The 27,418-nt window shown below is 47.3% G+C and overlaps 2 protein-coding genes across 2 annotated transcripts in view; both read right to left on the reverse strand.

Annotated features, from left to right (window-relative positions):
* Window positions 1-19,265, reverse strand: part of LOC723069 (succinate dehydrogenase [ubiquinone] flavoprotein subunit, mitochondrial-like) — a 43,747-nt gene extending 24,482 nt beyond the window's left edge. Inside the window, 10 exon segments of the mRNA XM_078004593.1 lie at window positions 1,089-1,284; window positions 2,866-3,034; window positions 5,536-5,647; window positions 9,943-9,992; window positions 9,995-10,091; window positions 11,917-12,081; window positions 12,402-12,545; window positions 13,447-13,608; window positions 14,337-14,423; window positions 19,156-19,265. Coding sequence (XP_077860719.1) covers window positions 1,089-1,284; window positions 2,866-3,034; window positions 5,536-5,647; window positions 9,943-9,992; window positions 9,995-10,091; window positions 11,917-12,081; window positions 12,402-12,545; window positions 13,447-13,608; window positions 14,337-14,423; window positions 19,156-19,218 — 1,245 coding nt within the window. The 5' untranslated portion in view covers window positions 19,219-19,265.
* A 3,944-nt stretch (window positions 19,266-23,209) lies between these two features.
* LOC144341362 (uncharacterized) overlaps window positions 23,210-27,418 on the reverse strand; it is a 46,241-nt gene continuing 42,032 nt past the window's right edge. Inside the window, exons 9-11 of the mRNA XM_078004536.1 lie at window positions 27,237-27,281; window positions 23,849-24,033; window positions 23,210-23,635 (exon numbers count right to left, since the gene is read on the reverse strand). The gene's annotated coding sequence lies outside the window, so the exon portion shown is untranslated. The remainder of the gene's footprint in view (window positions 23,636-23,848; window positions 24,034-27,236; window positions 27,282-27,418) is intronic.

The following is a 27,418-nucleotide window of genomic DNA, read 5'->3' on the forward strand; positions in this document are numbered from 1 at the left end:
CAACAGAGCGAGACTGAATCTCCAAGAAAAAAAGAGGGAAGGAAAGACCATATCTAAGAGGGAGGTAAGGACCATAGCTCCTCTTCTTCAGAGGGAAGCTTCCGAATGTCCCCCCGTTTCCCTCTGCCCCGAGCACCTGCTGTGACCAGTAGATCAGAGGACCCCCAATGTCGGCATCTGTAACTGTCCCCAGGTCCCGCATTCCTGAGGCCCTCACCACCTGTGCTCTGATGCTGTTACAAGTAGGTCAGAGGACCCCCAATGTCAGCATCTGACACTGTCCCCATATCCCACGTTCCCGAGGCCCTCACCACCTGCAGAGGACCCCCAATGTTGGTACCTGCGACTGTTCCTGTGTCCCACGTTCCTGAGGCCCTCACCACCCACAGAGGACCCCAAATGTTGGCATCTGCGACTGTCCCCGTGTCCCACGTTCCCGAGGCCCTCACCACCTGCAGATGACCCCCAATGTCGGCATCTGCGACTGTCTACATGTCCCATGTTCCCGAGGCCCTCACCACCTGCAGAGGACCCCCAATGTCGGCATCTGTGACTGTCCCCGTGTCCCATGTTCCCGAGGCCCTCACCACCTGCGCTCCAGCTCAGACCCGGGAGCACGGCAGGTGGAGGAACATCAGTAGGTGACACTGATGTTCCAGACTCTTCTACCCCCCGTTCACCTCTTCATCTACGTAGGGAAAGTAACAGCTGCCGCCCACCTCGCCCAACAAGTAGCCTAAGTGACTGACAAGCTCTGTGTGAACCGCAAACTACTCAAAGGTAGGAATTAGAAAGATCCCTTGATGTACAAGATCATTAGAAATAACACAAGATCATATAGGAAAGTAATTATAAAATGGAAAAAGCTGCAAATGATGTATCTATGACAATTTACTAAGGAGGAATAAATTATTAAGCCCCCTCCATCCTCCAGTAATAGAAATTTAAAGTACAATCTAGAAAACAAGACAGAACTTTCTTGAAGAAAACATCTGTCTTTTCATCTAAGATCAAAAGAGACAACTGCAAGGTGGGCCCCGTTGTCCCAGCCTTCTTTCCAGCTGTGGGAGGGCAGCCAGCACCATCACCTGCCCCTTGTAGTTGGTGGGAATGCCGCCCATGTTATAATGCACGGTGGGGAGGACAGGGATCGGCTCCTTCGTGACGTCCACACCAGCGAAGATCATGGCTGTCTCTGAAATGCCGGGCAGGCGTGTGGCCAGCTGCTCCGGAGGCAGGTGGTGCAGCTGCAGGTAGACGTGATCTTTCTCAGGGCCACAGCCTCTGGGAAGACAGAACAAACACCATCACATAAGGCAGAGAACGGCCTCTGGGAAGACGAACAAACACCATCACATAAGGCAGAGAACGGCCTCTGGGAAGACAGAACAAACACCATCACATAAGGCAGAGAATGGCAACGGCAGGAGACCTCAGAATACGTCATCTTGGAAGCATGTGAGTTTCAATATGTTTTGATACTGAGGAAAATTTCCCCTCATTTATGCTCACCCTCTCATCAAATCTTTTCTAAGCATCTACTGTGTGCCAGGGACAATCCTAGGTGCTGGGACACAGCTGAGACCCAGAACAAAAACTCTGCCCTCCCTGAACTCACACTCGTCTCAGGGATCACAGCCTGCTGCGGCTGTCCTTGGTAAGTGCATTAGAAAGGGCTCTATGCCAAACACAATCGTCCCTGCGTATCTGTGGCAGGTTGGATCCAGGACCCCCATGGATACTAAAATCCGTGGATGCTCAAGTCCCTAATATAAAATGGAAGAGTATTTATATATAACCTATGCACATCCTCCTCTATACTTTACATCATCCTCATTTAAAGTTTTACATTTAAGCTTTACAACAACTCCAGGATTACTCACAGTACCTAATACAATGTAAATGCTACGTAAATAGTTGTTAAACTGTTGTTTAGGGAACAATGACAAGGAAAAAAAGTCTGCATATTTGTAAGGATGCAATTTTACTTTCAATACATAGCTGGTTGAAACCACACATGTGGAACCGATGTGTATGGAGGGCCACCATATTTCTTTTCTTTTTTTTTTTTTTTTTTGAGACAGAGTCTCGCTCTGTCGCCCAGGCTGGAGTGCAGTGGCGCGATCTCCACTCACTGGCAAGCTCCGCCTCCCAGGTTCACGCCATTCTCCTGCCTCAGCCTCCCGAGTAGCTGGGACTACAGGCGCCCGCACTGCGCCCGGCTAATTTTTGTATTTTTAGTAGAGACGGGGTTTCACCATGTTAGCCAGGGTGGTCTCGATCTCCTGACCTCGTGATCCGCCCGTCTCGGCCTCCCAAAGTGCTGCAATTATAGGCGTGAGCCACTGAGCCCTTCCAGGCCACCATATTTCAAAAAAAAAAATTGACTTTTCTTTTTTTTTTTTAATAGAAAAATGTAAAACCTCTAAAGGCCATACCAGCAGATATTACATTAAAGAACAGGGTCAGGAATGAAAGAGCTGCAAACTGTTTTACTGAAAGCCAAGTAACCCACACCCTTTGAAAAGCTGCCAAAAAACACCTGTGGGCATCAGACACAACACCCAAGGCTCACGTGCCGACTTCAGATTGCGTGTGCGTCTCTCTCTCCCGTACTCTGTCACATACTCACCCACACTAAGAGAAACTCTGTTCCACAGATCTGAGAAAGAAACTGGCTAAAATTTTTAAAATGTAGGTCTTTAAGAAAATACCACAGACTAACAGACGCCTGTCAGCAGCTGAGAGAGGTGGCTGTGCACGTGTGCCTGCACACGAAGGTGAGGGCGAGCGGTGCTGGAACTCACAGAAGCAACCCCGGCCCGTGTGCCCACTCAGACAATGCTGGTGGTAAATCACACGGACCTTCCTTCGCGGATCTCCAGAGTCATCGACCGAGACACCACATCTCTAGACGCCAGGTCCTTCGCCACCGGGGCGTATCGCTCCATAAACCTTTCGCCTTGACTGTTAATGAGAATGCCTCCCTCTCCACGACATCCTTCCGTAATGAGACAACCGGCACCATATATGCCTGCAAAAAACCACAAACATTTATAACCTAACAATTGCTAGGACTCTATTTCAAATGCATTATTTTTTTCAAGATTTTTTTGGGGGAGAGAGGAAAAAGATATGCAGAAGGCATTATATGCAAAACTGAATAGAAAGAACAGTTAAGACACAGTAGAAAGTCTGGATAACAAAAAGCACTGACGAGGCTGACAGCTGCAGCAGAGGTTGGGGCAGAGCAGTGTCCCCAGTGAGGAGAAAGGCCAGCCCACAGACCTCTGGCTGATACTCTGATTAACGCTGAGTGTACGTTGGATGCCTCAAATTTTGTTTTAATTTTGGAACATTCTTTGGTACTATGATACTGTGGTGACTAGTTAAGAATACGAGCTTGGATAATTCATATCTAAATTACCCAAACAGTGGCAAGGACAGTAATAATGATTTAGTTAATATTCACACTGCACTTGCTGGGGCAGTTCTAGCTGCTTTCCACATGTTAACTCATTTAAGTCTTACAACAACTCCGGGTAGTACTACCCGCTTTCTCAGTGACAGCAAATTACCGCTTGGTAACATCCAGTCATGCAGTTGAGGACACAGCTCAAACCCAAACCTGGGCAGTCCGGCGGTCTGTGCTCCAAACAGCAGCTCTGTGACTCCTCAAGGCGATGAGAAACAGGGCATGCCTAGCTCTCGAATTTTAACAAAGGAGATCAAAAACCCGAAAGTAAACGTATTTCAAAAGCTACAATTTTTATTAGTATACAAAAAGGGCAATCTTGCTTTTAAAACGAGAATGTGATTCTTGCATCTCACCTGTCTTTTGATTTTCTAAGTTTCAATGCTCTTTTTTCTGCAGATTACTTCTCACATACTGAAGACAAAGCATGAGAAGTGGAGCTCTAAGCAAATTACAGAGAGAATTCAGGGACTCAGTGGCATTCTATTGATTAAAAAAAGTAATAAAAAAATACAACAGACCAGGTGCAGTGGCTCATGGCTATAATCCCAGCACTCTGAGGGGCCGAGGCAGGAGGATCGCCTAAGCCCTGGAGTTTGAGACCAGCCTGGGCAAAACGGTGACACCCCGTCTCTACCAAAAACAAAACAACCCTCAAAAATTAGCCGGGCATGGTAACGCATGCCTGTAGTCCCAGCCGTTTGGGAGGCTGAGGTGGAAGGATCCTTTGAGCCTGGGAGACAAAGGCTGCAGTGAGCCAAGACTGCTCCACTGCACTCCAGCCTGGGCAACAGAGCAAGACCCCGTCTCTAAACAAATTAAAAAAAAAAAAAAACCTACAACAAATTCATTTCTTATTTTCATCCCTTCCAGGGATCAGAAAGCTGACACTGACAGAGAAAGAGAAGGCACGGGTCTGGTTCTTTAGCACCACTTCAGGGGTCTCCATCGTCCACAGGTCAGAAAAGCAACCCAGAGAAGTCCAGGACGAGTCACTTCAAACAAGAGGCAGATGTGTGTGTGTCTCTCTCTCTGACTCATTCTGAAGAACCTCCCCCAAACTCAAGACTTCAACTGTCATTTCTGTGTTAATGTCTCCAAACTGCACATTCGTAAGCTCAACCGTCAGACGTCCCGAGATGAGCGCATCTTCCTCACAACAAGCTCCCTCAGTGGTCATGTGGGCGGAGCCCCAACGTCCGAACGTCACACGGGGTTCTGTCACGGCCGTGCCCTAACTTTACACCCCATTATCGCGGAAGCTCCGTGTTCTCCTACAAAGCCGGAATCTGCCCGTGCTGCTTCTGGGTTCCACGGCATTCTCCCAGCTCTCAGAACGCTCACTCATCAAACCCTGATGGAGACCCTGCCACGTGCTGGGCATGGGCCACCCCAGCTAATGAGAAGACCTGCCTGCCCGAGGAGCTGACGACCTCGTTGCGAAGAGGGACACTGAACAATCCCTGCTTTACTTTTTTTTTTTTTTTTGAGACGGAGTCTTACTCTGTTGCCCAGGCTGGAGTGCAGGGGTGCGATCTTGGCTCACTGCAACCACTGCCTCCCAGATTCAAGTATTCCTCTTGCCTTGGCCTCCCAAGTAGCTGGGATTACAGGTACATGCCACCACGTCATGCTGATTTTTGTATTTTTAGTAGAGATGAGGTTTCACCTTGTTGGTTGGGTTGGTCTCAAACTGCTGACCTCAGGTGATCCGGCCGCCCTGGCCTCCCAAAGTACTGGGATTACAGGTGTGAGCCACCGCGCCTGGCCTCAATCCCTGCTTTACTGCTGGCAGAAGTATCACCAACGTAGGGTTTAGGGCTCTTCAGAAATGCATAAGATGCTGGCCCAAACTGCCTTAGGGGAAAGAAAGTGTGAGAAAAATCTCCTTAAGGAAATGACATTGAAGTGAGGACCTGAGAGCTGAGAAAGCTGATCTTCAAAACCACGTTACCACATAAAACTATGGAGGAGCAATGAGTAGTTGCTTACAACTTACAAGTACAGCTTATAAGACACATGTGAACTGAACGCCTGCCAGGCAAGGTGTCCTGCCCTACCTGTGGGGTGGAACTGAACAAACTCTAGGTCCTGGCAAGGAAGGTCTGCCCTGGTGATCATGGCCATGCTGTCACCAGTGCTGGTGTGGGCAGAAGTAGGTGCACCCGTAACCTATGGAAACGACAGACAGCAGTGACTGCACACAGCGGCCCACGTCCGGACCTCTTGTCTGGTGAGATCACAGAATGGACACAGCAGTCCCCGGGCACCATCTTCTCAGTGCTGTCTGTGTGCACACAACCCTCTACTCACGCACACCCCACACACATCACTGGGGGCCATACCAGTGGTGCTGCTACACTATGCAGGTAGGATAGAAGCCTGGGATCAGAGAAGGGACTTCCATTTGTATTTTATTTATTTATTTTGAGATAGAGTCTAACTCTGTCGCCCAGGCTGGAGTACAGTGGCTCGATCTCGGCTCCCAGCAACTTCCGGCTCCCAGGTTCAAGTGACTTTTCTGCCTCAGCCTCTCGGGTAGCTGGGATTACAGGTGTGCACCACCATGCCCAGTTAATTTTTGTATTTTTAGTAGAGATTCGGTTTTGCCATGTTGGCCAGGCTGGTCTTGAACTCCTGACCTCAGGTGATCCTCCCACTTCGGCCTTCCAAAGTGCTGGGATTACAGGCATGAGCCACTGCACGCCTGACCCTATTTGTATTTTAGCTTTGTGCTGTTCAAAAGATTTCCCCAATAAGCATATACTACTTTTATAATGAAAATTTTAAAATTTTTATGGATTTTGCTTTTTTTCCCCCAGATTTACTGAGGTATGATTGATGAATTAAAATAAAAAACAAAAGTGTATATATTTAAGGTGTACAATGTGATGATTTGATATATTTTGTGAACTGATGACACAATCAAGTTAATACACATCCATCACCTCATACACTTATCATTTTTTTGGAGATACAGACGCTTAAGGTCTACTCTGTTTGCAAATTTCAAGTTATAATATTAACTCTAGCTACCGTGTCGTATAATATTAACTATAGCCGCCATGCTGTATAATGTTAACTCTAGCCACCATGCTGTATACTATTCACTATAGCCACCGTGCTGTATAATATTCACTATAGCCACCATGCTGTATAATGTTAACTGTAGCCACCGTGTTGTATAACGGGCGCGGTGGCTCACGCCTGTAATCCCTGCACTTTGGGAGGCCGAGGCGGGCGGATCACGAGGTCAGTAGATCGAGACCATCCTGGCTAACACGGTGAAACCCCGTCTCTACTAAAATACAAAAAATTAGCCGGGCGCGGTGGCGGGCGCCTGTAGTCCCAGCTACTCCGGAGGCTGAGGCAGGAGAATGGCGCGAACCCGGGAGGCGGAGCTTGCAGTGAGCCGAGATGGTGCCACTGCACTCCAGCCTGGGTGACAGAGTGAAGACTCCGCCTCAAAAAAAAAAAAAAAAAAAAATTTTCACTCTAGCCACCGTGCTGTATAATACTCACTATAGCCACCATGCTGTATAATGTTAACTGTAGCCACCGTGCTGTATAATATTCACTATAGCCACCGTGCTGTATAATATTCACTATAGCCACCATGCTGTATAATATTCACTATAGCCACCGTGCTGTATAATATTCACTATAGCCACCGTGCTGTATAATATTCACTATAGCCACCGTGCTGTATAATGTTAACTGTAGCCACCGTGCTGTATAATATTCACTATAGCCACCGTGCTGTATAATACTCACTATAGCCACCATGCTGTATAATGTTAACTGTAGCCACCGTGCTGTATAATATTCACTATAGCCACCGTGCTGTATAATATTCACTATAGCCACCGTGCTGTATAATATTCACTATAGCCACCGTGCTGTATAATGTTAACTCTAGCCACCGTACTGTATAATATTCACTATAGCCACCGTGCTGTATAATACTCACTATAGCCACCATGCTGTATAATGTTAACTGTAGCCACCGTGCTGTATAATATTCACTATAGCCACCGTGCTGTATAATACTCACTATAGCCACCATGCTGTATAATGTTAACTGTAGCCACCGTGCTGTATAATATTCACTATAGCCACCGTGCTGTATAATACTCACTATAGCCACCATGCTGTATAATGTTAACTGTAGCCACCGTGCTGTATAATATTCACTATAGCCACCGTGCTGTATAATATTCACTATAGCCACCGTGCTGTATAATATTCACTATAGCCACCGTGCTGTATAATATTCACTATAGCCACCGTGCTGTATAATATTCACTATAGCCACCGTGCTGTATAATGTTAACTGTAGCCACCGTGCTGTATAATATTCACTATAGCCACCGTGCTGTATAATACTCACTATAGCCACCATGCTGTATAATGTTAACTGTAGCCACCGTGCTGTATAATATTCACTATAGCCACCGTGCTGTATAATATTCACTATAGCCACCGTGCTGTATAATATTCACTATAGCCACCGTGCTGTATAATGTTAACTCTAGCCACCGTACTGTATAATATTCACTATAGCCACCGTGCTGTATAATACTCACTATAGCCACCGTACTGTATAATATTCACTCTAGCCACTATGCTGTATAATATTCACTATAGCCACCGTGCTGTATAATATTCACTATAGCCACCGTACTGTATAATATTCACTCTAGCCACTATGCTGTATAATATTCACTATAGCCACCGTGCTGTATAATATTCACTATAGCCACCGTACTGTATAATATTCACTATAGCCACCGTGCTGTATAATATTCACTATAGCCACCGTGCTGTATAATGTTAACTCTAGCCACTGTGCTGTATATTCACTATAGCCACCGTACTGTATAATATTCACTAGCCACCATGCTGTATAATATTCACTATAGCCACCATGCTGTATAATGTTAACTCTAGCCACCGTACTGTATAATATTCACTATAGCCACCGTACTGTATAATATTCACTATAGCCACCGTGCTGTATAATATTCACTATAGCCACCATGCTGTATAATATTCACTATAGCCACCGTGCTGTATAATGTTAACTGTAGCCACCGTGCTGTATAATATTCACTATAGCCACCATGTTGTATATTAGACCTTCTGAACCTCACCTGGTAACGAGAAGTCACACCTTTCATCAGCATCGCTGCAGTCTGCATTCCCCCAGCCCCTGGCAACCACCGTCCTACTCTGTTTCCATGAGTTTTGACTTTTTTAGATTCCACATATAAGTGACATGCAGTATCTGTCATTCTGTGCTTGGCTTGTTTCACTTAACATAATGACTTTGGGTTCATCCCTGTTGTCACAAATGACAGGATTCCCTTCATTTTCATAGCTGAGTAATATTCAGTTGCGTATACACACCACATTTTCCTTAAACACCAACACATATTTAGGTTTTTTCCATATCTCGGGAACTGTGAACAACGCTGCAATGAACATGGGGGTCCAGGTGTCTCTTTGAACTTCTGATTTCATGCCCTTTGGACATACACCCAGAAATGGGGTTGCTGGAGCACATGGTAGTCCTGTGAATTTTGAGGAACCTCCAGAGTTTTCCACAATAGTTGTACTAATTTACGTTCCCCCCAACAGCACACAGGGTTCCCTTTTCTCCACATCCTCACCAACACTTGCTCTCTTTTGTCCTCTTGGTAACAGCCATTCTACCTGGAGTGAGATGAGATGATGTCTCATTGGGGTTTTAATTTGCATTTCTCTGGTGCTTAGTGATGTTGAGCATTTTTTCATACATCAATTGGCCATTTGTTTGTCTTCTCTGGAAAAATATCTATTCAAGTCCTTTGCCCATTTTTAGTAGGGTTGTTTTTTAGTAGGGTTTAGTAGGTTGTTTTTAGTAGGGTTTTTTTTTTCTATTTTAGATACTAAAATATTATTAGATATAAGGTTTGGAAAATATTTTTTCCCAACCTGTAGTTTTGCTGATTTTTTCCTTCGCTGTACTGACAGTTTTTACTTTGAAAATGGTTAAAGTAACTGACAGTGTATAAAATTAAAGTTACTTATTTTCGTTACGTGGAGAAGAAGGACTTACCCATCCCAGGAATCAGTATTAACACAGTACCCACTAAAACAAGAGGGATTTTGCCAGAAACCCCATGGGACTCTTCGGGCCGCAGTTTCCTCATCTAAAATCGGGAGAGGTAAGCTGTGAACCTGACGGCAGCCACCGCCGTCTACTGAGGGCCATGCTTTCTCGCCGCCTGAGGCAGGTACACCTGTCCTTACCCTTTACAGGTGAGCAACCACGGCTGGGAGAGGCCATCACCCTCACAAGGTTATATCAAGGCCTGTGTCTGAACCGTTATTCTACAATGCCTCTATTTTCATTAAAATAAAGAAACTCTAAATGAAAGTTATTCATTTTTATAAATGAAATGAAGTAGAAATTAGAGTCCTACCCTGTGGCAACAACAGTGTTCTTTGCTCTTATGCGATGGATGGACCCGTCCTCTATGCACAGTGCGATGACACCACGGCACTCCCCGTTCTCCATCAGGAGATCCAAGGCAAAATACTCCACAAAATAGCTGGTATCGTATCGCAGAGACTAAAAGAAAGAAAAAAAAAAGGGCAGGAAGTGTTAAGCCAACCTGTAAGGTTTTAAGGTGGTATTTGTTCGTGTGAATAGGTGAAAGAACCTGATCCAAATGGACCAGGTAAATCCAAGGAGATCAGCAACAGAGTCAAGGACGCTGTCAGCGCCCGAGAGGCGTTCCACACCGAGCAGCACAGACAAGGCAGTGCACTAGAGAACGCAGCAGCAACAGCTCCTACTTTGGTGACACATTTCCTATTTCTACACAACCCGAAGAGGCACTCCACACCGTCTGGTGGCCACAGGCAGCTCCGCTTAGAGTTTGGTGCCAGAGTGAGGTCCACAGACCATGGGGTCACAGCCCAGGTGGGAGCTGCTGGCAACACACAACCACTAAATTAATTAAAATAAATCAAACGTTCAGCTCTTCAGCTACACCTGCCACATTAGCAACAGCCACATGTAGCTGGCAGCTCCCAACGGACGGTTGCAGACAAGCAGATTCCAGCACTGCAGAAAGGTAGGCACTGGACAGCGCTGCCCGCCTGGACCTGCTGTTCCCTCAGCCAGTGCGAGTTGCCCTCGTTAGCCTGGGCCAGCTCCCCCCATTACAGCTCCTGCTCCGGACGGAGCTGCTTTCTCCTCCCACCACACACTCGTCCATGCACTCAGCCACAGAGAAGGCACTGGTGTTCTAACAACTTGCAAATTAATGGTCTGTCCCCATTCATCAGAAAACAACAAAGTTCAGAATACTGAATACTCTGAATCAATACTGTTCAGAATATTATTTGGCCATGCCAAAGTTGACCTTGATTACCCAATAACTATTGTCACCTCAAGTCTTTGTCCAGTGATAACAATTAATATTAAAACAATCCATGGCTGGGTGTGGTGGCTCATGCCTCTAATCCCCGCACTTTGGGAGGCTGAGGCGGGTGGACTGCCTGAGCTCAGGAGTTCGGGACCAGCCTGGGCAACATGGGAAACCCTGTCTCTACTAAAATACAAAAAATTAGCCAGGCATGGTGGCGTGCACCTGTAGTCCCAGCTATTCAGGAGGCTGAGGCAGGAGGATCGCTTGAACCTAGGCGGCTGAGGTTGCAGTGAGCAGAGATTGCGCCATTGCACTCCAGCCTGTGTGACAAGAGTGAGACTCCGTCTCAAAAACAAAGCAAAACAAAACAAAACAAAAAACAAAACCAACCCATTCAGGAACTCAGAGGTGGTAAAACAGCCTTAAAATACTTCTTTTTCTTTTTTTGAGACAGGTCTCCTGTTGCCCAGGCTGGAGTGCAGTGGTATGAACATGGGTCACTGTTTCAAGTGATCCTGGTCTCAAGTGATCCTCCTGCCTCAGCCTCCTGAGTAACTGGGATTACAAGCATGTACCACCATGCCCAGCTAATTTTTAAACTTTTTGTAGAGACAGGGTCTCGCTATGTTGTCCAGGCTGGTCTCAAACCTCTGGTGTCAAGTGATCCTCCTGCCGTGGCCTCCTAAAGTGCTGGGATTACAGATGTGAGCCACTGTGCCTGGCCTGCTTGCTCTAATATTTTGAGTATCACATATCCCAAGTTAAAAACCTAGTATATAAAATTATCAATTCAACTTTCCAAAATAGATAAAGAAATAACATATTGCCTTAGGGACAGCTTCTCACAGCACATGCCTGGTCCTTTCACATCAACAGTTGCTGCATGTCCTACACCGTTGTTCTCTGTTGCTTTTTACATAATCTCTGGCGGACTCACTGGGCACGTTAACCCATTCCCCCCTGTCACCATAAGCCCCAGCACTACATGTCCTGTCTCAGCTGGACCGGGGGCGGCCTTACTCTTCCATATAAGGTGTGCAATAGTGAGGGGCCGGTCCGATCAGCCACACAGCAGCACCGATGGGCCTGCCCGCCCTTTCCAAACTTGAGGCTCTGTCCACCAAATGCACGCTGATAAATCTTCCCATCTTCAGTTCTGCTAAACGGCATGCCGTAATTTTCCAGCTGTGAAAGATAAAAACAAACAAAAACCTTATTACCTTAAAGGAGTCAAGATATTCATAGCTCATCTACACTGAACAACTTCAACACAAATCTGCAAACCCAAAGTAACCTATTTTATGAAAATGTCAACACTTCATCAAAGAGAAGTCTTCTTGTTACGTGTAATGCACAGTTCGTGACGGAAAAAGACTCCTCTTGTGAGCTTTGCTCATCACCATTCTTTCGGCCGGCCACATCTGCCTCAATTGCTTCCATCCTTCCCAGGACTCTTTTTGACTAGAAACAGACCACGAGGGCGCCCAGAGCCTCCCGCCCATCACCTCGACCACGGCGGCGGGAGCCTGCTCTGTCATGTAGTGGATGGCATCCTGGTCCCGCAGCCAGTCGGAGCCCTTCATGGTGTCATAGAAATGCCACCTCCAGTTGTCCTCCTCCATGTTCCCCAGAGCAGCGTTGATTCCTCCCTGGAAACACCAACCACTCCTTACAAGCCACAAACAGGAGCCCCAGCTTTGTCTTCCAGGCCCAAATCCACCCACTGGGGGATTCAGAGAAAGCCAACTCCCCACAGGGTGACTCCCAGTGAGGGCTGACCTCAGCAGAGGAGCAGCGAGGCCCGACAGATTCTGGGTCACGACCCTCCCCCGACTCGCCCGGTGATTCAATCCCTTAGCCTCAGTCTCCTCATCTGTGTGGTGGAGACAGAGGGAACTCCAGGAAGGGCTGACTGGAGCAGTGAGTGAAAGGCTACCTGTAATATGCTTATTACCTAACATATCTGGCACAGAAAAGGTACTCAACAAATCTTTCCAGATAATGTTATTAACAAATCTTCCCAATGGCATTTGCGGGCATGTGTTAAAGCCCAGAAGTACTTCCTGCCAAGTAATAAGCTCCACACTCAGAGTTGCACTCCCCTGTACCCCTGCTTCCTTTGGCTGTGTGTGCCCACCACCGTCTTACTCCTCAGAGAGTTCCAGAGGACAGCAGCACGGGGACAAATAAAACCCTTGCCCTTTCCTTCCCCACCCTAAATTCTGATTCCTCCTCTTTAGATGATCTCCTTTTCTTAAGGTGTTGGGGCGGTGGGGGTGGGTGGGGAGGGAAGCAGGCGAGAAGGTCAAAGAAAACCCAAGTGTGACTGGAGTCCCAACTAGGAGTGACAACAAGGCTCCAGCCCTTCCAAGTCTCCAGGGAAGAGGCTCCAGGGAAAGACCGCTGAGAGGGTGAGCTGAGTGAGCAAGGCACAGCAAGAGGCCATGTGGCTGGAGCATGGGGAGGAGGCAGGAGGCTGCCCAGGTAGAAAGCGCGAGGCTGTGCGGGACCTGCACAGAGTGGGAGCACGGTGGGGCACCTTTCTCTTACCTGTGCCGCAACAGTGTGTGACCTGGTAGGAAACAGCTTTGTAACACATGCTGTATTAAACCCTGCCTCAGAAAGGCCAAATGCAGCTCGCAAGCCTGCCCCTCCAGCGCCTACCACCACCGCATCAAATTCATGATCCACTACTGGATACTGAGCAGAAATCTGGAAAAGAAAAACGCACCTGTCAATCACGTGCTCCACTATGCCAACCACGAAGACTCTTGTTACAGTGAAGGAGCTTGACAAAGACAAAAGGACCAACTGCTAGGCACACAGGGCCTCCATCCTGTCCTGGGGCTGAGCCCTGAACAGTGCAGGGAGAAGTGGGCACATTCGCATGTGGAGAAGGGACTGACAATCAGATTCTATGAATGGTAGAGGGTCTGTCCCATGGATCAGACTGAGGACCACAACTCTACTTCAGGGCCACGCCTCTGCTTATGCCTGAGAAGGTGCCAAGGAATATTCAGTCGCTATCGTGAGCTTACGAGAAAAGAACTTCTCAGCAAGTTTCAGTTTTCCAACAGAGAGAACAGGCACGCCAAATACCAAGGAACCCACACCTGAGTGGCCCACAGTCCTCATTTCAGTAGGAATTTTATCATCTATCACAGCAGATACTGTTCATTTTATTTTATTGCTTTACTTGATCTAAATTTAGATCTAGTTTATAGATACATTAAGAGATATAAGTAAAAATGCTAACATCTATGTTTGTGTTTGTACTTGCAATTAAGTATTACTACACTGAAAATAATTTCAGCATGCATTGGACACCTATGAGAAATTTTTCTCTTATGTCTATGACTCATATGAAAAGAAACTGGTACAGATCCTTACCCCCAAGCCAAAAAAAATCATTTAATATGGAACAAAAAGCATGAACTTACGGAATCTGAAACGTTAGCAGATGCCCTCTTGTTCCCATCAACAGTGAAGTGAAAACCTCGGGTTCCTGTTTGCAACACTGCTGGCCACTGGTGACACAGAAGACGCAGACGCAGAGGGTTAGTGTCCTGAAGGAACAGATGCTATGGGGGACAGTAATTTAAACTTCCCCTTGCAAACTGTTCCCCTTCTTAGGTACCCAGGTGCTCCTGTGCACCCAGGGAGCTCAGCTGGGACTCTCCACTTAACCCTGAAGGGCAGCCCAAGGGGCGAGGAAGGATGGAGCCCCCGGTCCTCCTTTCCGTCCCGACTCAGCACTCTAGAAAACCAGGATGACGCCTGTTTCCAAACAGGACGCTCACGGACTCAGATGCCACATGAAAAAGGCACACTTCCTCTGTAAAGTCTTACTTATCTACTTAGTGGAGAAGGGAAGACACCTATATCGTATTACTGTATGTGGTATTTAGCAAATAATGAAGCATTTTAACTGGCTCCAGCATAGCCCTTTCCACATTACAGTTCCAGTCGTCCATGAGGGCTTGCGGTCAGTTCAAAAGGCACTGGACACTGAATCAGGAGATCTGTATTCTGGAGCAGTAAAAGCTGACAGCCCAGAGGGAGGAGGTGTCATCCCTTCATCACACAGGAGGATGCTGGATGCACACTCTCCCCTGCCTGGCTGCTCCTGGCTTTTTCCTGGCCAATGTCTACAACTTGATACATCTTGCTGCCTAAATTTTCCATCTTAGAAACCTGGTTTTAGCGTTTAGTTTTTAGCGGCTGTGTGTGAGAGGTGACACTGTCCATACGCTAAGGTTGGCCAGTCATTTAGAGGATACATTTTCCATTCTGCTGGGTGCATTTTAGAAGACCACTGAATAGTCTCAGAAATATCATACAGAATAGTTTTAGGGGCTGGGCGCGGTGGCTCCTGCCTGTAATCCCAGCATTTTGGGAGGCCAAGGTGGGTGGATCACCTAAAGTCAGGAGTTCAAGACCAGTCTGGCCAACATGGCGAAACCCTGTCTCTACTAAAAATTAGCCGGGCATGGTGGTGGGCACCTGTAATCCCAGCTACTTGGGAGGCTGAGGCAGGAGAATCGCTTGAACCCAGGAGGCAGAGGTTGCAGTGAGCCTAGACTCTGCCATTGCACTCCAGCCTGGGCAGCAGAGCGAGACGTCTCCAAAAAAAAAAGAAAAGAAAAGAAAAAAAAGCTTTAGGAAATAAATACACTCAGCAATCAGAAGAGGGGATGTGAGGGATGTCTTCGAGTATTTAGAAATACTTGCAATTCAGAAATTACTTGTTATGTGGAATAAAAAATTATTCTCCATTTCTCCAATTTCTAGTCTCTGTTTTTATTGACATAAGCTAATTCAGTTTTTTCTTTTTTCAGAAAATAAACGAGAAAGAACAAATATTCTTCTACTTTAACATAATTTTTGTCATGGTAAAATCATATTTTAAGAAATAAGTCTTTGAAATAATCTTAATACAAATGTTCTTGAAACTTTTGTAAACTGCCCTATTAACACAGGTAACAGCACCAATAACAACAGTGTATTACACCAACTGTAAGTAGAAACAGTGAGATCACTAAATGTTGATTTGTTCTTTCTAGGATGCTGACGTGGAATGCCCACTGCCCACCCCCAGTCACACACACACAGAGCCAGCTTAAAAGGGGCAGCTCCCATAACACAACTGTGAACAAATTATCACGCCATCCCCTTGGGGACAAGGACACTCACCCTCTGCGTCTAAATCTAATCTGGGGCAGAGTTTTGAATGTGAAAGCCCAACTTTAAGCCAATTTCAGTCTTTAGATAAAACTGAAAACTAGTTTTGACACAAGACTAGTCTTGTGTGCCAATTACTAATTTTTTAAGGAGAAACTATCAAACATTTCCTCTAAGAAAAAAATGGGGAACATATAAAAGGAATATTAGACTTTGCTTAACAATATAGAATTTCAGACGACTGAATTAGGAGGTGGAGGGGGAAAAGAAGTGCAGAGACATTAATCCCGAAATCTAGCAAAGTGAGGGGTCCTCATCTAATCAAATGCAACTATAAATCATGAGAAACAAACTAATCTGCATGTACAACCCATACAATCACAAAAGCAGCCAGCGAAGAACCTAAACATGCATGACTGTATCAGGAAGAAGCGGAAGTAGGGTAGTTTAAGTGAACTAAATCCCCTCTCCAGGCAAGAAGTCTAAAACTGATAAAAATGCACCTGCACAACCTGCATATCCGCTAAAGAAACAGAGGTCTTACAAACACCAGGAGTCAATATCAGAAACAGGAATTGCTTTCATGGAAAATGAACTGGGGGCGGTGGTATACTCACTGATTCTTTTACAACTACATGTAATTATTCTCACTAGAACGTCAGTGTTTATTATTTTAAAAACAGGGATACTTAAAATACAATTCACACATGGCTACTGTGCACAGGCTGTGAGCCCTGGTTCACAAGAGCACCACCAAAGGTTTCAAACATTACCCACAGAATCCCCACTAACCCCACAGAAAGACGGAACCTCAGAGAGGATTCAAGTAGGCCGGCTGCCTCTGGATCCTGGACTTGGTCCCTATCTAAAGACCCTTGGGAAAAATCTCTGAGACTCCCAACTAATATTAATATCCAGGTTTCATATCAAAACCAAGTCACGATTTTTCAAATAAATCAGGAAAAACATCATGAAGAATGCAGAATGGAATGCCATTGTTGTTACAATTATCCCAAGAAGCAAAGCAAATGTTTACTACTATAATGGCCTAAATAATGTATTTCTAGAACACCATTAAACATATGCAGAACAAACCATTCAAAGAAATGAATCAATTTGTCTTAGAACAATATATTTGATGTTCATGCTCACGGATTTGAAAAACTTCACCTGAAGTAAGCAGTTAACCCAGTAACTATTTAAGTTTCTTGGTTTTACTTTTCCTCTGATTAAACTGCTTTGGAACAGTTTGCAAGCTGTGTCAGTGCACCGGGACATAAAAAGAAACCAAAAACTAAGTCTGATAAGCTCGTCACTTGAAAGCAGCTGTAAATACAGAATGAGCAATACACCACAGAACTGGCCAAAATAAGATTAAAAAATTCTCTCTGGACTTCACTAAAATTATCCTCAGCATCTATTTTCCAAACACATTTCTCAGTTGGCTATCATTAATTTCTTTTTTTCTGCTAATCTGATTATGTTGTTACTTTGTAAACTCCAATTCTTCAGGAAAAAAAAAAACCTCTCTGAAATGCCGATAAATATACTGCTTGCAGGCAGAATTTCTGTAGGAAACGCTAACTTCAAGATAAAAAGACTTTTACAAAACCCAAGACTAAATTTTGGTTCCATTTTGCTATCTTGCCATCTTGTCTGAGGTGCCTCCGCCGCTGGCGGGGTCTTAGGCTGCAGAAGGAACACTGGGCACTATCTGGGTTGAGGGCAAAGGCACCAGCCCTAGCTTTTCTCCAATCACAAGCCAACATTTCCCCTAAAAAGTCCCACTGACCATGGGCTTTACTTCCTGCCTGTGGACGCCCTCCAAGCAGCTCTTAAAAGCCCAAGATGCGGCAGGGATCTCTGCTCAGTCAGCACCAATCACAGCAACACACTAGAACGTTTACATGCTTTCTGATGTGACAGGATGGCTGTATGACTAATCTTCACATTTAATTCAACGACGTTTTTAATAACTATTTCAAAAAGGAGAAAATTGCACAATTACAGGCATAATTCAAATCAATATTGCTGAATGCCTTGGTTCCTATTGACATTTTTACTCTGCAATTTAAAATTACTTCGTAACTAAGGAGGTGGGTGGGTAAGTTCATTCAAAAGAACCAAGCAACGAAACCTATCCAATTCAGCTTGATGAACTAAAACCCTAGAAGGCCGATTCTGAAGATGCAATCGTGGAGGGCACATTCAGACAAACTCAGAGAGCGAGGGCTCAGGGAAGCATAACCCTGACCGTCATCCTGGACTAAGCCGAGCCCGGCCCTCGAGGCACTCAGCGCACAGGCAAGCACCGGTCCCGCGTCCTCGCCCGGTCAGTGCGCTGAGCTCTCCGTCTGATTTTTAAAAACTGGCACAGCTGCTTGTAAACACCGACACATTTTCAGTGGCACAAGGGCCACCAAACACGACCCAAAGTTGACACCCTTAACTTACAAGGTCGCGAAGTGGACACGCACAGATTTGCGCTTTTCTGGAAAGCGGAACTGCAAGCCCAAGCTCGGGCGCGCAGCTCTTCCCACCGGCCGCCCACTGGCCGAGCCCGGCCACTCCTCGCACCCACCCGGGCGGTTTCACCCGCCCCGCCCGCCACACCCACGGGCTGCGGGCGGCCCCTCGGGACAACCCGCACAGAGGGCGGCAGAGGCCCAGCCCAGCCAGGACGGCCACCGGCCGCTATCCGCCCGAGTGACCTTGGGCAGACACGACTCCTCCCCGAGTCCACCCGCCAGGCACTGAGGCGAGGCGCCACCTCAGCCCGCGGAGTTCCCGGACCCAGGCCCGGACCAAGGCGGCAGAGGGGACGACCAGCAAGCCCGCGGGGTCGTGACCTACACCGGGACGCGGACTACCTGCTAAGGACCCAGCTCCCCGGTTCCCCGAGTGCGCCCCGCGGCTCCCCCTCGCACCGGCCCAGGGCTCTCCCAGACCCTTCCCGATCCCGGGACAGGGGGCGCGGGGACCCGGCGCCCGCTCCGCTCGCACCCGCTGGGGACCATCCCGCTCCTACCGCCGCCTCGGCCCCCGCCTGTCCCGCCCCGGTCCGCGGTACGGGCTGACCGCCTTGGCCAGCGCCAGGCGCCGAGTGCTCAGCAGCCCCGACAGTCTCCGGACCCCCGACATGACTGTTGACGCCGCCACGCAGCCCCGCCAGTCCCTGCGCAGACTGCGCCTGCGCACCACGCCGGGGTCGCGCTAGGGGGATATCGCGCCTGCGCACCACGCCGGGGTCGAGCGGGGCGGTAGTGGGGGACATCGCGCCTGCGCACTACGTCACGCCCGGGCGGGGGGGCTGAGTGGGGGCGCCGCGCCTGCGCAAAGGGGACTCGCGGACGGAGGCGTTGCGAGGGACGCGGAGGTCCTGGGCTCCCCGACCGAGGTAGAGCGGGCCCTATTTTGGGGAGGTGTTGGGCACTAACATTTTTAAAACGCCATGGGTGGTTCTGCGGGATCGCCCAGAGGGCACCTGAACGTCCAGACCACAGGGAATGGGGTCGGAGGGGCTGCGCTCGCCCGCGGAGGTGGGCGGGAGCGACCCGGGGCCTCCGGCCTCTACTGAGCGGGAGTGACCCTCGGTCTCCGGCCTCCGAGGGGCGGGAGCGATCCTCAGCCATGTCCCTAGCTTCTGGCTTCCGGCTAATTTTTAAATTTTTTGCAGTGGCGGGATCTTGCTGTGTTGCCCGGGCTGGTCTCAAACTCTTGGCCTCAAGCGATCCTCCCTCCTCGGCCTCCCCAAGTGCGGGGATTAGGGGCGGAGCCACCGCGCAGGGCCGTGGTCAGCTTTTAAAGATGCGTAGATCCCTTTGGCTTATACGCCTTTCTGCTAGCTTACCCTGATTTTGCTTAAGGTTCAGAGAGTATTTTAATATTTCTAGTGTGTCTTTTTGTAAGATATCTGAAATCTTTTTGTGGAATGAAGTGGCATGAAAAATAAACCAATAATCATTAGTAATTTTGTTTCCTGTTTTTTCACTTTAAATTATTAAAATCTTTCTCTTATGCGAGATGTTTAACAATGTTGAGTTATTTTAGTAAATTTGCAATGGTTCAGTCCCATTTTATTGATATTTGGGTTGTTTCCCATTTTTACTCTTAATAAATAACACCGTACAGAACATATTTGTGACCGTAACTTCATCTTTAGGATTATTTTCTTGGATGTATGCCCCAGACGTGGCCTTTATTGGCTTGCAGGGAATGGACATAGTACCTCCTAGACATTTTTTTTAGTTATGCAGTTTTGGTGCTGGGTTAGTTATCTATCTAATTTTGTTTTGTTTTGTCTGAAATGGAGTTTCGCTCTTGTTGCCCAAGCTGGAGTGCAATGGTGCGATCTCAGCTCACTGCAACCTCCGCCTCCAGGGTTCAAGAGATTTTCCCGTGGACAGCCAAGATCACACCACTGCCCTCCAGCCTGGGCAACAGAGCAAGACTCCGTCTAAAAAAAAAGAGAGATTCTCCCGCCTCAGCCTCCCAAGTAGCTAGGACTACAGGCCACCCCCACCACGCCCAGCTAATTTTTGTATTTTTAGTAGAGACGGGGTTTCACCATATTGGCCAGGCTGGTTTCAAACTCCTGACCTCAGGTGATCCACCTGCCTCAGCCTCCCAAAGTGCTGCGATTACAGGGGTGAGCCACCGCGCCTGGCCTTAATTTTTTAATTCTATAATTACCACAAACCCCTTAGTATTAAGCTCCGAGACATATTTTTGTCATACCTTTATTGCTTATCATAATTTTCTATCTTTAGATGTCAAGTATTTGTTGAAAATCCCATGAAAAGTTTTCAGAAATTGGATTGGATTTCTTGTTTATTATACATCCCTTGACTATTTTGTAATCGTGTGTATTTGCGGAGGTCACATGTAAACAAATTTAAAGTGACTCTACTTTGTGAAAACGTGCAACCTCGTGTAGGTACTCAGTAAATTAGTAAATTCTTATTAAAGTTAGCCCCCCAGCCTTGCTATAGAGGGTGCATGCTGAGCCCGAAGCAGAGAGCTCTGTCATCTCTGCATTCATCACCACCACACCAGGAGGCCTGAGAAGCTTCTAGCACTGTTTGCACCTTCCCCACCACATCACCCCTCCCTGCCTTCCTCACAGTCTTCCTCCTGATGAGAAGACCCTTTCCTTCTTTCTCTGCCTGTCAGAATGCTGCTCACTCTTCAAACCCTAGCTCATAGGAAGTGTCTGGTGTGAGCCCACTTCTTTCGAATTGATTCTGTATCTTTGATACAACTGTATGAGGTTCTCCAGAGAAACAACCAATAGAGGGGAGAGATGTAAGAAATTGGTTTAAAGGTTCAAATGCTAATCTCATCCAAAAACTCCCTTAGAGACACACCCAGAAATAATGCTTAACCATGTATCTGAGCACCTCGTGGTACGTCAAGTTGACATACAAAATTAACCATCGCAGCAGCCATACATTTAAACATATTTGTACTAGAGAACTTACCTGATTCTTCAGATGCTTCTTACCTGATTCTTCAGAACTTACCAGATTCTTCAAGCACTTCAGATGCTTAAGACATGTCTGTTTTCTCCACTTTCCCCAACCGGATTGTGAGTCACTTTCCTCTAAGTTCTTGGTTTTTTTGTTTGTTTGTTTGTTTTTGAGACGGAGTCTCGTTCTGTCGCCAGGCTGGAGTGCAGTGGTGTGACCTTGGCTCACTGCAACCTCCACCTCCCGGGTTCAAGCGATTCTCCTGCCTCAGCCTCCCGAGTAGCTGGGACTACAGGTGTGTGCCACCACGCCCGACCCTGGTCTTGTTTTTTCCTTCTTTGAATCCCGTAGGGCCTCAGTGCTGTGCACACATAGTTAAAACTGAAAAACATTTCTTGAATAAAACTAGTTAACGTTTTTATTCTTTACTTCAAGGTATATCTCCATGAATAACCTAAATGATCCCCCAAACTGGAATATCCGGCCTAATTCCAGGGCAGATGGTGGTGATGGAAGCAGATGGAATTAAGCCCTGTTGGGTCCAAAGCTGGGACTGGCTGCTTTTCGTAAGTCATGGTTTTCTTAAAATTCATGTTTTCCAGTCTGAGAGTGTGGAGCCCCGGTGAGGGAGGCAGCATGATGTGGGAGCCTGAAGGCCGTGACTTTGGGACCTGTCAGGGACAGCGGAGTTTTATCCCATGCAGTGAACCGTGGGCAAATCACTTAACCTCTGAACCTCAGTTTTCCTGTTCACAGGAGATGGAGAATCATACTTAACCTCAGCACATTGCGAGGATTAAGTCAGCCAAGGCGTTTCAAAGCATTTTGTGTGGGGTGGGTTTTAATAACTAAGTTCCCTCTCAAGGCTTTGCAGCTCTCAAGTCGGGGGGGCGGTTCCTTGTTTCAGGTGCTTTCATAAGGACTGATGGGAGAAAAGAACGGGTGTAAAGGAAACCAGTGGGCTGGGTGTGGTGGCTCACACCTGTAATCCCAGCACTGTGCGAGGCCCAGGTGGGCAGATCGCATGACCAGCATGAGTAACACAGCAAAACCCCGTCTCTACAAAAAGTAGAAAAATTAGCCAGTCGTGGCCATGCACACCTGTAGTCCCAGCTCCTCAGGAGGCTGAGGTGGGGAGATCAGTGGAGCTGGGAGGTCAAGGCTGCAGTGAGTGGAGCTGGGAGGTCGAGGCTGCAGTGAATGGAGATGGCACTACTTGCCCTCCAGCCTGGGCAACAGGGTTAAAAAAAAAAAAAAAAAAAAAAGAAAACCAGTTTTGGAAAACCAGTGATGTTTAATGTTTAGGAAATCAATCTTTGGGAGACTTCATCCAGGAAATCTCTGCTTGGCCTGGCCAGAAATTCTCTCTAGTTTAGATTGACTTGGCACCACGTTGGGGACCTGTCAGTCACATGCAGACTTATATCTCCACCACACAATCAATTCACTGATGCAGAGGAGTGCGTTTTGTGTTTCTTCAGGTTCCATGGTTCTGGGCTGGCATTTAGGAACATGAGAGACTGAGTAATTGAATGGAAGAAAGGCAAAACTGCCCTCTAGCTGTAGTGATACATTTTACGTAGAGGCTTTTTATCTGCTTCTGTTGGCGTGTTTCCTAAACAAAGGAATGAACACACAAGACAACACAAGACAAGACAAACATGGGGCTGCCTCGAATGGCGGGCTCTGCTTTATTTTATACAGTTTGTGGAATGTTGCCAAGTTACAAGACACATTGTTGTTTTTCTGACATTTCCCTGACTTTCTGGATTTTCAAGATATTTACACATAAACAAGCCCCCAGGGTCTGCTGTTTGCAGCTGGCTCCTTTGTCCTCCCTGTTTACAGGGAAGGAACACCCTGCTTCATTTGCAAGAGCAGGACTTATCGGGAACGCCTGGTTTGCCAGCACGTAGTCCTCTACATGCTTCCATGTCTCAGGTTAGAAGTTTTGCTGTAGAGGAAGAGGAGGCTGGTAAGAGCAGTTGGTTTTTATGACTCAGTGATCTGCACAGTGCTTGCTTCTTGGTGAAAGACAGGGCAGGTCCACATCCAATGCTAAGGGGCTGCCATGTGAAAAGCTCACTTGCCTGCAAAAAAAACCCACAACACTTGGAGAGGCTACTGTTGCCTGTGGCTAGGGTGAGTGGATTGGAAGGTTAAAAATTACTCTTACTAATGTAATAATTAATTGGCTTTGAGGCTGGGAGAGGCCATGAAGTGACTCATTTTCCATTTGTTTTTCAGACTCATCTCTAGCTTTTATAGCCTTTCATGATAACTTTCACTTTTGAAATTCTTACCTCCCCTTCTTGGACTTTTGAAATGATGCTTTCTGTCCCTGAAAAGGGTTGAAGAATATTTTTTCTTCTTGGTTTTTTGCTGAGGTAGTGTGGTGAGAGATAATTGTTAACTTGGCATTCTTGTAAGGATTCTCCAAAGGTGTGTTATGATGTGTTTGAGGTTCTGTTGCACACAGGAGTGTAGTCTAGAAGAAGAGGCAGACGTATGAATACTTCATAAGCGCCATTGATTGATTTATTGATGAGAAGCCAGTTTTGTCCTGATCACTTATTTCATTTACTAGATTTTTTTTGTTTTTTGTTTTGTTTTTTTGAGACGGAGCCTTGTTCTGTCGCCAGGTTGGAGTGCAGTGGCGCATTCTTGGCTCACTGCAACCTCCGACTCCCTGGTTCAAGTGATTCTCCTGCGTCAGCCTCCTGAGGACCTGGGATTACAGGCACCCACCACCATGCCCGGCTAATTTTTGTATTTTTAGTCGAGATGGGTTTTCACCATGTTGGCCAGGATTGTCTTCATCTCCTGACCTCGTGATCTGCCCACCTTGGCCTCCCAAAGTGCTGGGATTACAGGTGTGAGCCACTGTGCCCAGGCCATTTACTAGATTTTTACTTAATATAACATAGAAATGTGTGTAATTGTGCTTGCCTGAAAGAGCAGTCCCTGGAGAAATTCTTACCCTGAGTAGCTCCCCTGGGAGACTATTCAGTATTTCAGCACTCCAGTGGGCTTCTCTCTCTTCACACCTCCTCTGTCATTCTGCTTTCCCCCCTTTTCTCTCAGTCTTCCTGATTCCCCTTTCCCCATCTCTCTCTCCGTGCTTTTCCCATCTCTCCATGCTTTCTCCCCTCTAGCGTTCCTGTACCTCCCGTTTCCTCTCCTGACCTAGAAAACACATAGTCTTAGAGCTGAAAGGGACTGGTTGAGTTCACTGCTCACTGAGAGAAATGAATCTGAGACAGGTCTCAGATTTTTTAGAAAGTTCATTTTGCCAGTTTAAGGATGTGCCCGTGATGCCTCCACAGGAGGTCCTGACAACACGGGCCCAAGGTGGTCGGGGCCCACTTGCTTTTACACACTTTAGGGAGGCATGAGACATCGATCAATATGTGTAAGATGTACATTGGTTCAGTCAGCCCAGAAAGGTGAGACAACTTGAAGAGAAGGTCAGACAGGGGACTTCCAGGTCATAGGCAGGTAAGAGACAAACGGTTTCATTCTTTTGAGTTGCCGGTTACCCTCTCCTGATGAGGCACTCAGATACGCATTTCTCTCGGTGAGCAGACGGGTGACTTTGGACAGAATGGGAGGCGGGTTTGCCCTCAGCAGCCCCAGCTTGACTTTTCCCTTTAGCTTAGTGATTTTGGGTCCCCAAGGTTGAGTTTCCTTTCATAACATCTAACATGTTTTCCTATGAGCATTAGTTATTCATTGTGTATTTTATTGCACAAATACGGCACAGATTTTTTTAAAATCATCAATTCAGACACTTTACCACACACGGGCTCCTCAGGGAACTCAGGGAATCCTCACAAGACTAAAACACCCGCATGGACGGAAGGTGAGGGAAGAAGCCCCAGGCCGCCCTGGGAAACCTCGAGACACATTGCCGTGGTCCCTGTGAGGCAGAACTGAACCTGGGATTCCATATTAAAGAGGAGTGAAGGGGGCCGCACCTCCCAGCAAAGGAAACCTTCCAGAAATCAAGTGGGGCGGGGATGGAAACACGACTCCCCTGAACACCTGCCTGCCCCTGGAGCTGCACCTCCCACCCGGCTACAGGGGATGGAGACACAGAATGACTCTCCTGAACACCTGCCTGCCCCTGGAGCTGCACCTCCCACCCGGCTACAGGGGATGGAGACACAGAATGACTCTCCTGAACACCTGCCTGCCCCTGGAGCTGCACCTCCCACCCGGCTACAGGGGATGGAGACACAGAATGACTCTCCTGAACACCTGCCTGCCCCTGGAGCTGCAGCTCCTACCCCAGCTACCGTCTGGGCATGGGGGTGCACACCTGTAATCCCCACTCTTTGGGAGACTGAGGCAGGACGATTGCTTGAGCCCAGGAATTCCAGACCAGGCCTGGGCAACACAGGGAGACCCTGTCTCTTAAAAGAAACAAGCAAAAACCCGGCTACCTGTACAGCTGGGGAGACCCTGGACCCAAAGAAATGATGCAGACCCTCACATTAAGGCTACACATGGACCCACAAAACAAACAAAAATTACAGAAACATCAAGGAAGTTGGTTACTCTGTGTGGGCTTGAGCAGGAAAAACAATCAGCTATAGACCACCCTCCCAAGGACTTCAAACACACTGTCAAGTAGCTCCACGTCACAAATACCTAGCACTTTTCAATAAAAACATGTTCTTAAAACTGAAGACTATCATATGAAATATTTGAATACGGCTGGGCGTGGTGGCTCAAGCCTGTAATCCCAGCACTTTGGGAGGCTGAGGCAGGCGGATCACAAGGTCAGGATTTCGAGACCAGCCTGGCCAATATGGTGAAACCCCATCTCTACTAAAAATACAAAAATTAGCTGGGAGTGGTGGCAGATGCCTGTAGTCCCAGCTACTCAGGAGGCTGAGGTGGGAGAATTGCTTGAACCCGGGAGGCGGAGGTTGTAGTGAGCTGAGATCAGGCCACTGCACTCCAGCCTGGGAGACAGAGCGAGACTCCGTCTCAAAAAAAAAAAAAGAAATATTTGAATAAATAAAGGATGGAATCACAAAAATAAATAAGCAGTGTCTATCAGAAACACCCAGATGTGAAAGTAACTAATAATTTAGAAATTTTAAATATATGTCATCTTTAGAATTAGAAACTGAGGCCGGGCGCGGTGGCTCAAGCCTGTAATCCCAGCACTTTGGGAGGCCGAGACGGGCGGATCACGAGGTCAGGAGATCGAGACCATCCTGGCTGACACTGTGAAACCCCGTCTCTACTAAAAATACAAAAAACTAGCCGGGCGAGGTGGCGGGCGCCTGTAGTCCCAGCTACTCGGGAGGCTGAGGCAGGAGAATGGCGTGAACCCGGGAGGCGGAGCTTGCAGTGAGCTGAGATCCGGCCACTGCACTCCAGCCTGGGTGGCAGAGCGAGACTCCATCTCAAAAAAAAAAAAAAAAAAAGAAACTGAAAGGACAGGTTAAACAAACAGTACATTAACAATAATCAGAATAAAGAATAAAGCAAACAGACACGGAGAGACATGAAAAGGTACAGAGACGGGGGGAGAGGGAAGAAAGGGCCTACGCTCATCTAAGTGGAATTCCAGAAGGGAGGAAAGTGATACGGACCCACAGACAAAGGAAACACAAGTGGGTACCCAAGCGGGTCGGATACAAAGAAGCCCAGGCGTGTCCGTCTGCCGATATTTACATATGATCGACCTGACAGTCACTGGATTAAAGGGAGTCCACGTGCCTGAAAACAAACAACAGGAGTTAAAGTAAAAGGAAAATCTTTGTGGGACAGTGAGTTCCTTGTCTATAGCTGGAGGCCCCGGGAAAGGCAGTAGGGGCTCTAGGGTAGTGGTTTTCTAGACACTCCAGGTGACGTGT

The sequence above is a fragment of the Macaca mulatta genome, chromosome 6, assembly GCF_049350105.2.
Source record: "Macaca mulatta isolate MMU2019108-1 chromosome 6, T2T-MMU8v2.0, whole genome shotgun sequence".
In the NCBI taxonomy this organism is placed as follows: Eukaryota; Metazoa; Chordata; class Mammalia; order Primates; family Cercopithecidae; genus Macaca; species Macaca mulatta.